A 12,472-nucleotide genomic window follows, 5' to 3' on the forward strand; every position below is an offset into this window, starting at 1 on the left:
CCTGTTAATAAAGGGTTATTAGAATTAGAATAAAATAAAAAATGACACCTTGGATTTTTTTACAGTAGATGCCTGATTTTCAGTTACATGGCTGAGCAAAAAAAAAAACAACAACTTAAGGGCACACTAAAGTTGCGCGCGTTAGTCCAGGCGCTGAGAAGTGTTTACTCTTTGGAGGTCGTCAAGTTGAGTGGAAAATCCCGTTTAGGTTGAGGAGCAAAGTGTCCTGCTTGTTCTGTGTTTCTACCCGTCGGGGCATCCAGCGGCGTGTGAGCCCTCCCAGACCATCCCGAAGAGAATCGCCTGTCAAAACAGGGCAGCGCCAGGGAGACGTGAAGAAGTTCTGCTCTGTCTCAGACTCTCGGTTCGACCAATCCGGGCACCCGAGTCTCGCTACCTTGCTTTAAAAGGCCTCGGACGCAGCCAGGGTCCTCGGAGCTGACGACGCTTTGTTTGGACTTGAGGCACAAGCTGGGCTGATGTGTGTCTCTGGCACGCAGAAGCCGCCCGTTGCGCCCACAAACGCTCCTTCACTTCTTAAATCTGGCCTGTCTACACAGTCCGCTCGTCTCGGTGCTCTCCCGACACAAACAGTACAATTTGTCCCATAGCGCCGTGGGCCGTAAATAACCGCAATGCTTGCTTTAAAGTCGCTCGGTAGAAGACAAACAATCCATCGCAACGCGTACAACTGCCAGCGCCGAAAATGCCTTGCGTCTTTATGGATGTTGCAAAGTTTTGCTGTTTTCTGACAAACAAGCTATTTTTCTTATTATCTGTGCCAGGTGCAGTGAGGTTGTTTGTGTTGTGGGTTTGTCTGGCTCACTCATGACACTTTTTTATCGTTTGGTTAGTTGAGTCCAATGACTAACTGAGACAGCGTTTTTAAACTTAGGTGGGGGGCACTATTTAAGGACAAAGTACCGTGTTTTCCGGACAATAAGGCGCACCTAAAAACCTAAAGATTTCTCAAAAGCCTTATATATGGACCAAATTCCTAACTTTAAACTGGCCCGAAGCATTGTGTCATGAAATCAATCATAAGTGGCCCGCTGAAGACTATGAATCATGAATCAAAAAGACTATGGATCATTATTTTGTGATTGTAAAGTAATTTGTTGCATCTGAAGTTGAAATAAAAAAGATAAAATGGAGATTGATTTGATCTGGATCTTAAATCTGACATGATGCATTAATGGTGCGCCTTATAGTCCGGTGCACCTCATATAAGGACAAAGTTTTAAAATGGGCCATTCATTGAAGGTGCACCTTATAGTCCGGTGCGCTTTAAAGTCCGGAAAATACGGTAGTTCGGTTTTTCGCAAGTTAGCTTGTTAGTTAGCCGGTTTTACTAATTTGTTTGTTTTTGTTCCCTCGTTCATTTCGTCGGGTTTTTAGTATTTCCATTAATTTCCTGGTTACTGAGCTTTCGTCGTCATTAGTTGGTAAGTTCTTTTGTTTATTCATTGGATTGTTAGGGTTTTCCCGTTTTTGGGGTTGGTTATTCATTTTGGTTGTAAGATTTTGAGTTAATTTGTTAGATTTGTTTTAACATTAATTTGTTGACAAGTACATTTTTTTTTCATTTGGTTTTTCATTAGCACTGTAATGTCTTGTATTATTTGTTCATTGTAGTTGTGCGTGTGAGGGCGTGGCCAGGAGTGAGAAGTGACGTCATGCGGGTGGGTTTTGCGGGCTGGTTAGCTTGGCAATCAGTTGGTGTGTGGAGCGCATTGGCGTGAGTTGTGGCCACCAGCAACTCCTGTATGCATGTGTTTTTCTGTTGCCTTTTCTTGTTGAATAAAAGCGGAGATCAAACCGTGTGAACAATCTTGACGCACTGAGGGGCATTACAGTACTTTAGTGAGGGTTTAATTAGTATTAACAGCTAAGATTTGAGTTTGTTAGTTTGGTTGTAAGTCGTTTTAGTTAAATCAATAATAAAAGTAATTTCTGGAAACAAACACCCCAGAATCAAACACCCTAAAGACATTTCAGGTTCCAATTTGGTTTCTGCTAAGACATCAAAGCATCCCAAGTGGGTTCTGTGATGTGGGCAGTTTCCAAAAGGATATTTATTTAGTAAGAACATTGAAAAAAAAAAAAAAAACACAACCCTGAAAAACCAAAGAAACACTCTCAAATTCTCTTGAGGAAGATTTCACAGTCATTAGATTTGTTTGGCAAACAGAATGTGCAAACATTTTGTTTCACGCAGGGTGCCAGTGAAATCGCAGCTTTGGGACAAAAATGAAAGAGAATTTTTTTTAAAGCTAGGTGAAGGATAAACGTCCAACAACAACATTGTTTGTGGATGTGACCATCTCTGCTCACTAAGTTTTTCTTTTTTGTCAGATAAGACAACAAGCAACATTTGTGCTCCTATCAACCAACTCATCCCACAACAGCGCTATCTCGCCCCCTTTTCCGCAAAGCCCATTCATTCATTCATTCATTCATTCATTCATTCAACAAGACTTCTTTTATTTCGTAGTCTTTCACTACCCCCCCCCCCCCTTTTTTTTTAAATCAGTATTGTGCAGCTTCCTGCCTCTCTTCCAAAACATCTGCCCACCGGACACTTTATTAGGAACGGCCCCTGAATGAGAACCCAGATTAAAATGTGCGTTTGCAGAATTAATAGTTTTAAGAGTATGTTAATGACTGTTTTTGTCTATAATAGAAATGTCCCAACTTGGTGAAGCAGCACGTGGTTCAGGTTTTTCAATATACGATATAAATGAGTTTAGTTTTTCTGTCTATTCTATAATAGAAATGTCCCAACTAGGTGAAGTAGCATGTGGTTCAGGTTATTTCAATATACAATATAAATTAGTTTAGTTTTTCTGTCTATTCTGTGAAAGGGGTTGGGGAAAAGTTAAACAACTTCTTCAAATTAGTGCCGCTCAGCTCCAGTCCGACGCACCAAATGGGCACGTTTCATTATTGAAGAAGTCCTGCTAGCTCAATTAAACGGCAAGCTCTAATAATAGAAGCAATTAAAAAAGCAGCGGTGCATTATTAGTTTCTGAGATCACATTGGAGAGAATGTTCAAAATTGTTCTTTCCTAATTTGTAACTCATAGCTGGTGAGCAACCCATATTTGGTACCCGACACGCGCGACCACGGCCCCACCCGCCCGGTTGTCAGGCTGGGTGCTTTTTTTATGCTGAAGGTGAAAGCGAGGTGACGCCTTTCACATGTGGCAGTGTTTTCCCGCCTTAATCGCGGCGAAAACACTGTAATCAAGTCGCCGAATGACGCACACAAGTTTTATTTTTATTTTTTTGCTTTCACGAAATATCTTATCTACACACTGACCTCTGACTCCACTTTTCATTTTGTTTTCCCTCATGATGTTGATTTATCTCAATAGAATCACTCTAACTATATGCTAATGGTACCATGACACCACAAAATGAAAAGTGCGAGTATTATGAGAACAAATGTCTGTTTTCACAAAAAGTAGGAGGAATTGTATAAATAAAATCAGTTGCTAAGCTTTGGAATGCACATTTTCAATGGAAAAAAAAGTTTCCCTGGGAAAATATTTTGAAGGAAAATGTGACCTTTTTTTTTTCCACCTGTACTTGAGTTTTTTTCAGACCCTTTTTACTTTGCGAAAAATAATTTTATTTCATTTTAATATGTATATTTACACATGTGAGGCTTAAGCTAAGCCTTACCCCTCAACCAAGTGCAATTTATTGCCACTTTATGTGAAATTGCAACAATTTTATTGAGTCCGAATGTATGCGTGCGCATCCAAAGCGATTTTCCTCTTCAAAGTGGCTTTTAATTTTTGATCTCGTTCAATTTGTTTTTGGAAGCAAAAGGGGGATTTTGCTATCGTTAGACATTTAAAGGTTCTTCCTGGCCAATGTTGCTAAGGTTGCTACTGGTTAACTTGATGCACTCAGTGCAGTAAAGGGAAATGATGGTGGGCTCAGGTCTGTGTATGGGGTACGAAGAAAAGGTCCAGTAAAGGAAGAGAGAGAGAAGAGCCTTTAGCGGCCTTCACAAGAGCGCTTCAATGGAGCACTTGAAGCTCCGCTGCCGCCGGACAGCCCAGTCGGCTGGTGTTTGTCGAGGGATCGCCGCCAACAGCATTGGTGTCTTCAAACGTTTTGTTTTCCACTGGCATGAAAAAAGAGCAATCCAAATACTTCATTTATGAAACATATAAGCTGTTTATTGAGAAGCTGTTTGTTGACAGACAGCTACATAGTTTTGTCAGGCAGGCACAGCCACACAATGTTTCACCGCCTCGTGCCGGAATGTTCCACAGCATCCGTCATCATCATCGTCAGAGGCCACAAATGCCAAATGGTTAGTTCCACTTTACTATGTTATTGAAAATAAATTACGTGGTACAAGCCCGCTGCTAAACGCTCTAAAGTGGAATGCAAAACAAAAATAGCGCGCATCGCTAAATAAAACTCTAACAAAAAGGTCTAATGTCTCTTATGTACAACAGCAAGCACGTTCCAAACTATAAATTAATCTGACCAAATATAAAACATTGCGTGTGAAAAATAAACAAAACATTTCCAGCTCAGAAAGTCAAACTGACACAAAAAAACCAGTTAAAACCGAAAAAGCTGATGAGTCGCCACTGTCAGCGCTTTTGACACAAATGTGAGAGAAGTTGCTGCCCGCCAAGCGTTCAGTTGTTACAAAATTTTTCATCATCACCATTTTAGGCTTCAAATTCATAAAACAAAAAATCCTAGCCGAAATATTTTGTACAAGGGCAGGTCATAACTACTGTGAAACAAACGAACAAACAAACAAACAAACAATCAAACTCTAATATGTTAGCTGCTTGTGTTAGCATTAAATCTAAGGTTGAATAATGTAGTATTTTGTTTTGGATTTTTGTTAAAGTTTTTTTTTTTTTTTGCCGTTAAGTGTTTAAAACTGCAAAGTGGCAACAATGCTGAAACCGCTCACGTGGTTAGCGTGAAAGCCAGGGAGCGCCATTACGTGAGGACTATCATCTGGCTCTCAAATAAATGACAAAAAAAAAGCAACATTAAACGCAGGTAGCTTGAATAAAGACTCTCACCATAGGGAAAGCTTTGACACAGCATGGAAGAATAAATAATAAAAACATCCGTTTCATCTTCTTCACTTCTTACACAAGTGCCTTCTAGTTTTGCTTCTAATTACACAGTTGAAAAAAAACTTAGGGAAGACTTGATGATTGGATCCTGTTTTTAACCATTGGCAAAATATTTGATGTTTTTTCACCTCACAGCAGAATTAAGCACTAAAAGGGGACAAAAGATTAAGTACTCCTATGGTATTGTGGTGATGATTTTTTTTCCCAGTAGCAGCAAGCTAAGGAATCATTTCTGAAACAATGCAAATGTTATGCAATGTTTAAAAAACTGACTTTTTTTTTGTGCTTGTTCTCAAAGCGTGCATCCCAAAAAAGCTTTGCTGCCACATGACAGCGTGCTTTTGGCAACTCACGTTTAAGACTTCATTTGGCACTTTGATAAACAATTCAGCACATATACAGTACAGAATGAGAAAAAAGTCAATAAATTCTTTTTTTTTTTTTTTCTTCTCACTTTTGGCTGTGCACACTCAGCATGACTTCATGTCACGTTTAACACTGAAGAGGAACATTCATACACACACGCACACAAATATTGCTTTTTCCTTCCACTTGGCAAGTTGCGTATCCATTGAGGTACAAAGCATGATGGGACTTAGAGTTTTTTGTTTTTTCTCAAGCGTGCTCAACGCCTCTTGGCCAGCAAGACGTGAACGTCGTCTTCGGAAACCACAACCCAGCAGGAGTCTCTCCGCTTCTTCTTAAAAAAAAAAAAGGTAAACACAATAGCGAGACGCTAACGGCTACAAATGGGAAGGAGCAGTGACACAGTGGAAAGTAAAAATGCAAACACAAGTAGAATAATAAGGGCTGGGAAAAAGGTGCAACGTTACAAGAAAAATTGGTTAAGTTCTAAGTAAAAGTTCGAAAATTGTGAGAATAAAATCAGAATAGTGTTTGGAAAATAGTTTGCACTGTTAATGTTTATCCTTATCGCACTGCCATGTGTTTTTCTTTTAAAAGAATGTAAAAAAAAAAAAAAAAAAAAAATCTAATACCTTTGATACTTTTTTTCTTTATTTATTCTTGCAATCTTTGGACTTTTCCCCCTTGAAACATAACTACTCTGAATTTCTTTCTGGAGCCTTTCCAACATTTTTTTTTTCGAGTAAACGACTTTTTTTTTTTTGCCAGTGTGTCCTTCAACCCAACTGATGACTTTGAACTAAGTGAAAAAAGCAAAAGCAAATGTTGCTTTTGGCGCATCCCTTTCACCCCAAGCGCCTGTCCATCCATAAATATCTTTACAAATATACAACTTAATTCTTTTATAAATTTCAACCATTTGTGTGATGACAGTGTCTTCTCCAAAATGCTTTTTTTTTGTGACAATCTAACTCCTCTTTGCATGTGTGTATTTACAATGAACTCGTCAGTGAAGCCGCCTTGTCGGAGGACTTTGGAAGAACGTCGAGTCCAACCTTTGGAAGAGTTCTCCGATCCAGGAGCTTTTATCCCGGTAGGCACAGATTGGTCGCCCCCCCCCCCTTTCTCCCTTTCAGATTGTCCGTAACAAAAGACTGGCTGTGTACAAAAATAAACTTTGTGATATAAAAGTCCTTCAAAGTTTCCCGAGCACTCTGGCTGCGCTAGGTGAGGTGATTATCAGGAAGGGGGGGCGGTACACCGGGATACACCGGGATGCACTGGTTTACCCCCCCACCCCTCACTGCTCCAGCTGAGGTTTTATGTCTGAGCGTTATTGGTGGAGGGAAGCTGCTTGGAAAGACATGGCTCGTCGGGTGCGGCGTCGTGGGCGAACACCGAGTCGTCGCCCGAAGAGCAGGTGCTGTTGGAGTCCTGGCACGCGGGCGAGTACTGCTCAAGCGGAACCGACAGGTCAAGGTATTCCTGCCGGATGGTACGGGCTTCACATTAGCGCCAACATTTGGAGAAGGATGTACGCCGCGCCGTGTGTGCGTGTCAGACTTACATCGGTGGACGTCATGGACAGAACGCGATCGTGATCTTCCACCAGCTGGCGGAACGTCGGCCTCTGCGACGGCACGGCGTGCCAGCACTCACGCATGATCATGTACCTGCAAAACACATTTAGCGTCTCAGCCTCGCATATCACATTAGCATGCTAGCTTAGCAATTAAAACTTTTTTTGCTTGCAACTCACAGCTCGTGTGTGCAGTTGGCGGGCTTGTCCATGCGGTGGCCCTCCTTGAGCAGCTTGAAGAGTTCCTCCACGGGGATGCCCGGATACGGCGAGCCTCCCAGCGTGAAAATCTCCCACAGCAAGACGCCGTACGACCACCTGCTCGCACAAATACGCCACAAAGGTTGCGGCCAAGCATTGCAACTTTTCGGTGAACCCAAATTTATTTTTGAACTTTTGGCCTTTTTTGGCGGCGCACTGGGTAGCACGTCCGCCTCACAGTTAGGAGGGTGCGGGTTCGATTCCACCTCCGGCCCTCCCTGTGTGGAGTTTGCATGTTCTCCCCGAGCCCGCGTGGGTTTCCTCCCACATCCCAAAAACATGCTTGGTAGGCCGATTGAAGACTCTAAATTGTCCCTAGGTATGAATGAGAGTGCGGATGGTTGTTCGTCTCTGTGTGCCCTGCGATTGGCTGGCAACCGGTTCAGGGTGTCCCCCGCCTACTGCCCGATGACGGCTGGGATAGGCTCCAGCACGCCCGCGACCCCCGTGGGGACTAAGCGGTTCAGAAGATGGATGGATGGATGTTTCAACTTTGATTGTTAATAATATATGCCCTCCCCATTATGTAACACGCTATTTTAGTCTGACTTACTTATTTACAACTTGGGACAATGCAACATTTTTTCTCTCTCAAAACATTTGAATAGTTATCCTGCTAACTTTTGTCCCGAGAACGGGTCCATTTTGTGCGCCTCTGTGACCCTTGACCCGTGCGAGGTGCTTAAAGGAGACCCTCTCTTTAAATCCTGGTGGAAAAACATCCCCGAGGGAAGATGTGGAGTGAGCGCCGCAACCCTCTTATCTCTCACTCTATGGATTTACGCAGTTAAAACACGGCTAAGACGGCAAGGCGCCGTGCCGCTCGGCTCCCTCTGATGTCGTGTCGGGAGATTACGCAACGCGCAGAACAAACGCGCTGAGGAATGCGCCGCAGCCGGTACGGGAGGAACCCGGGATTCCCGCCATCCGGCGGGGTCGCTGAGCCCCTGACGCTAATGCGCTGAGGCGGGAGATTTGAACAAGAATCCGATTCAGTGAGGGCCACTCACACATCGCTCTGGTGAGTGTAGACCCGGTCGAAGAGAGCCTCGGGCGCCATCCATTTGACGGGGAGACGACCCTGGCAAGGCAACACGAGCAAATCAATCGCAAACACAGATGGAGGACAGCGATCTAATTCATGGCTAGTTCTGAGAATAAAAATGTGTCATATGTGAAATACAAGACCGTGGCTCTCACGTTGGTGGTCTTTTTGTAGTAGTCTATGTTGTGCACATCTCTGGCAAGCCCAAAGTCGGCGATCTTCATGACGTTGTCCTCCGTCACCAGCACGTTCCTGGCCGCCAGGTCTCGGTGGATGCACTGGCGTGGGAAGTGAGCGACCAGATGCATCACAATTCCACTGTACCTCCTAATATGCTTTTTCCCCTTTGCTCTATACAAAAGGCATGCACTCTAATGTTGTGCCTTGAGGAACACCCAACAAGTTGCGTATATTTTCGACAGCTGCTGTTTTGCTGCTGCTGTGTCCACTCAGGACTGACCTTCTGCGAAGCGAGGTACTCCATGCCTCGGGCCACCTGGTAGGCGCAGGACACCAAGTCTTTGAAAGTCAGCTGCTCGTCGGGGATTTTGCAGGTGTCAAAGGAGTAGTCCATGCCCGGCGGTCGACGTGCCCTAAGGTACTCCCTCAGGTTGCCTTTGGAGGCGTACTCCACCAGAACGTACAGCGGACCTGCACCAGGGCGTTGTGGTCACTTCCAGCTCCTTAGCATGCTAGCGGATGTTAGCGACGGGGCCTCACCGTCTTGCGTGCAGGCTCCGAGCAGGTTGATGATGTTTTTGTGTTTGCCGATCATCTTCATCATCTCCATCTCAGACACCAGGTCGGACAAATCTTTATCTGTCGCGTCATCTGAGATAATAAATTTTATTTTAATTGTTTTTCTAGTAAGTTCGTCATGTCGAAAGTGACAGCTCACCTTTCAGCATTTTCACGGCGACCGTCAGCGGCTTGTTGGGTTTCTCCTTGTCGATGCCGATGGCCTCGGCCATCACCACCTGACCGAAGCAGCCCTCGCCGAGAGGCTTGCCCAGGGTCAGCCTAGGAAAACAGCAATGAATCACTTTCAGTGGCCCGAACGTGAACGCCGTGTCAAACACGTCAGGTTCGGCCGGTCCTCACCGTGCTCTGGAAAACTCCCACTTGGGGTCGGAGGGCAGCTCCAGCTCAGAGACGTTGGCCAGCGTGGGCCCGTCGCTGGACGACAGCCGGGCAATCCTCACCAGCGGCGTGTTGGAGTTCATGGACGAGTTGGAATCCAAGGACACCTGCTTGGGTGCCAAACACAAAGCCGAGGAGACCGTTATCGTCGCTGAAAGGTAAAGACGGGAGGGACGGCGACCTCACTGCTGGTTTTCCACTAAAACTGATTCAAGTTGCAAAGTGGAAAGCTTCACGACAGAAGTAGCGACTGGCACAAATGGAAGCAACAAATGAGACAAATGCAAAAAGGGTCTCATTTCCCCCTCCGTCCATCCATCTTGCCCATTTGCGATGCCACGTGGCTTCTGATGGATTTGCCAGTGCACCTACAAACCAACCAGTTCTCGTCTGAGGCAAATAGACAAGAAAGATGTCGCTACAGACCAGGATGGAGGGGGAAAAAAAAAAAAGTCCAGGTCCAAATTTGCCTGGCCTGAAAAGTAATATGTGCTAGAAAATGCCAGGAGCTTTCGGGAGATTTAGTTGCTCATGAAACAAAACACAAGGAGCAAATTCAGCAGGAGATTAGCGGGACCAAAAGCGAGCAAAGATTACACAAGAATGCAATAAAATCTTTGCCTTATAGAGAGAAGCCCGACGGAGCACTTTGGATGTCACCTTGGTCAGAATCAACCGAAAATGTCTTGGTCGATGAACACTTTATTCTTTTTCTTTGGCTTTTTTGTTTTGATGGTGACTCGCTAACTCGACGATTAAGGCTTGTGGTCGCTCGGGTTGCAAATCTCGTATCTACTTTCTGTTACCTGTCTCTTGAGCGGGAACTTTGAGAGTTTCTGCACGGGCGGCTCGGGCAGCGTCTTCTGGGCGCTCATGCGCATGCGGCACAGGACCACAATGACCACGGCCAGGATGAAGAGCACGCAGCCTGTCACGTAGATCAGGATGTCGGCGTAGTAGTCCTCCTTCTCTGGACTCACTGCTTTGGGGTCAAGTCACAATACTCAATGTCACAGGACACCCACAAATGAAATGGCCACTGTTGCTCCAATGAAAATCATGGACGGTCCCGAAAAGGTGGGGAGGAGGGGGGAGTACCTGGGAGCACCGTGAGCCAAGCAGTGTGGTGAGCAAAGCCGATAGAGTTCCCCGCCAGGCAAGTGTACTCGCCCGCGTCCTCAAAAGACACGTTGGACACCAGGAGCACCTCCAGCTCGTTGTCCGTGGTGTTAATACCGGCAGTCTGAGGGAAAAGGAGGCAGGAAGGAAGCAAGGGAGGAAAGCAGAAAGGGGGGGACCACCGTCAAGAGACCACCAAACAACACCAAGACGGCGCACAAAAAGACACCCAAGCAGAACCATCACCAGCACGACACACAAAATTGCTTCCCAACATGCTGATGACTTTTTGCAACTATTTTGCCATTTCTAAGACGACTACAAGCAATTAAAACTTGATCAAATAAAACACTTTTTATTTTGGCCACTTGGATCAAATCCAAGCGATCGGCTACTTTGATGAAACTGAACATGTTTTTTGTTTCCAAATCCTGTTTTTAGGGCATTTCCCTTCCCTCACATATTTTGTTAACTTACACCAGCTTGGTTTAGCGTAACTAAAAGTAGAAAAAGGTGTTAGCAGAATGGAACCAGCAGCGGCGGCAGCAGATGAGACCATAGCGAACGCCCCAAGAGGAAAGGAGGAGCCACACAGACACCGTCTAAAGGTTTTGCCTGTTACCTGGTCGCTGTATTTTGAGCCAGAAGGCGTTTTGCGACCTGCCTAGAAAGTTTGTGGCACGGCACCAGTACTTGCCGGCATCCCGCTCTGTCACGTTGGACAGTTTGAGCGTGTGCCGGGACTCGGTGCGCCAGCTCACTAAGCTCTGCAAATACATTAAAAAACAAACACGGAGGTACCAATCCATTATATCACGACAGATGAGCAGAGAGAGGTTTAAATATTCCCGCGCTTGTTATGAATGTGAAACCGGAGGGCCGACCCTCAGACGTCGGTCGGGGCTGCATTTTTTTTTTTTTTCCAGCCATCAAAGAAGGCTTCACGAAGCCTCCGGCCTCCTCCCCTTTTCACCCCCACCCACTTGAGTATACGCTGCACGCCCACCACACACATGCACGACATGACGGCTCAATGAAAGCACGGTGGCGCGCACTCGGCGCCTAAATACTGTTTCAATTATGCGGCGGTCCAAAATAGAGCATGGAGCGGAGCCGCGGTTTGGGCTGACAGGCTGGCCTGCCGCCCTCCTTCCTCCCCCCCTTTCGCCGTTTTTTCTTCCCTCCCATCCGTGGCTGGTTTTTGGGAGACTGCAGACAACACAGCTGCAGTTTAAGTTGCTTTTTCTAACTATTGTCATTTGAGTTTGGCCAAATAAGTGATGTGATAAATGATTCTCAAGTTGTAAACTTAACCCGGTGTAACCTGACATAAATCGACACAGACTCAGCTAAAGTAACATAACCAAAGAATGCGAACCTAATTTAGCATAAGGTAGCCTAACCCAAACTAGCGTGAGCTCGCTAGCCTAATGTTTTCCTAACATTGTGTAATAGCATGTAAGATGAGGTTACCTGTAAAATGTCACCTAAACTAACATCAGTCGTGTCCCCTTCAATAATGATAGTAAGGAAAAAAAAACATTTAGCCCTTGAAGCCAATTTGTGTACAAAAAAGTCTCAATGAAGCAGGCCTGAAAAGACAGCGAGTCCACCATTTAGGGAACGGTGGCCAATCTTACGTGGAGTCCATTTGTGTTTTTCTAGATTCATGTTTGCGCTACAAAATACTTTGACTTATTCCCATGTTGCTTCATTAGCCCCGTTTGGAAAAACAAAGTCGTCTCTGGTCCTGTTTGGTCTCCATCCTCCTCCTCTGTCACACTTTAGTGTGTGCTGACTCTGCCCTTCCTTGCTCCGCTCATTTTTTCCAAGGCT

General features: G+C 45.0%; 1 protein-coding gene across 12 annotated transcripts in view; it reads right to left on the reverse strand.

Annotated features, from left to right (window-relative positions):
* Window positions 1-4,193: 4,193 nt before the first annotated feature.
* The window catches only part of fgfr3 (fibroblast growth factor receptor 3), a 49,463-nt gene continuing 41,184 nt past the window's right edge, over window positions 4,194-12,472 (reverse strand). For 6 of the 12 annotated variants that reach the window (XM_085931201.1, XM_085931210.1, XM_085931204.1 and 3 more), the window contains 11 exons: window positions 10,616-10,760; window positions 10,324-10,499; window positions 9,479-9,627; window positions 9,276-9,397; window positions 9,098-9,208; window positions 8,838-9,028; window positions 8,533-8,655; window positions 8,343-8,413; window positions 7,252-7,389; window positions 7,060-7,165; window positions 4,194-6,977 (listed from right to left, as the gene is read on the reverse strand). In XM_085931201.1, coding sequence (XP_085787327.1) covers window positions 6,813-6,977; window positions 7,060-7,165; window positions 7,252-7,389; window positions 8,343-8,413; window positions 8,533-8,655; window positions 8,838-9,028; window positions 9,098-9,208; window positions 9,276-9,397; window positions 9,479-9,627; window positions 10,324-10,499; window positions 10,616-10,760 — 1,497 coding nt within the window. In that variant the 3' untranslated portion in view covers window positions 4,194-6,812. Of the gene's footprint in view, window positions 6,978-7,059; window positions 7,166-7,251; window positions 7,390-8,342; window positions 8,414-8,532; window positions 8,656-8,837; window positions 9,029-9,097; window positions 9,209-9,275; window positions 9,398-9,478; window positions 9,628-10,323; window positions 10,500-10,615; window positions 10,761-11,258; window positions 11,404-12,472 lie in introns of all 12 variants that reach the window. The other 6 variants (XM_085931207.1, XM_085931202.1, XM_085931209.1 and 3 more) reach the window with 4 other exon arrangements.

The sequence above is a fragment of the Syngnathus leptorhynchus genome, chromosome 15, assembly GCF_054491065.1.
Source record: "Syngnathus leptorhynchus isolate UIUO chromosome 15, UIUO_Slep, whole genome shotgun sequence".
Classification (NCBI taxonomy): Eukaryota; Metazoa; Chordata; class Actinopteri; order Syngnathiformes; family Syngnathidae; genus Syngnathus; species Syngnathus leptorhynchus.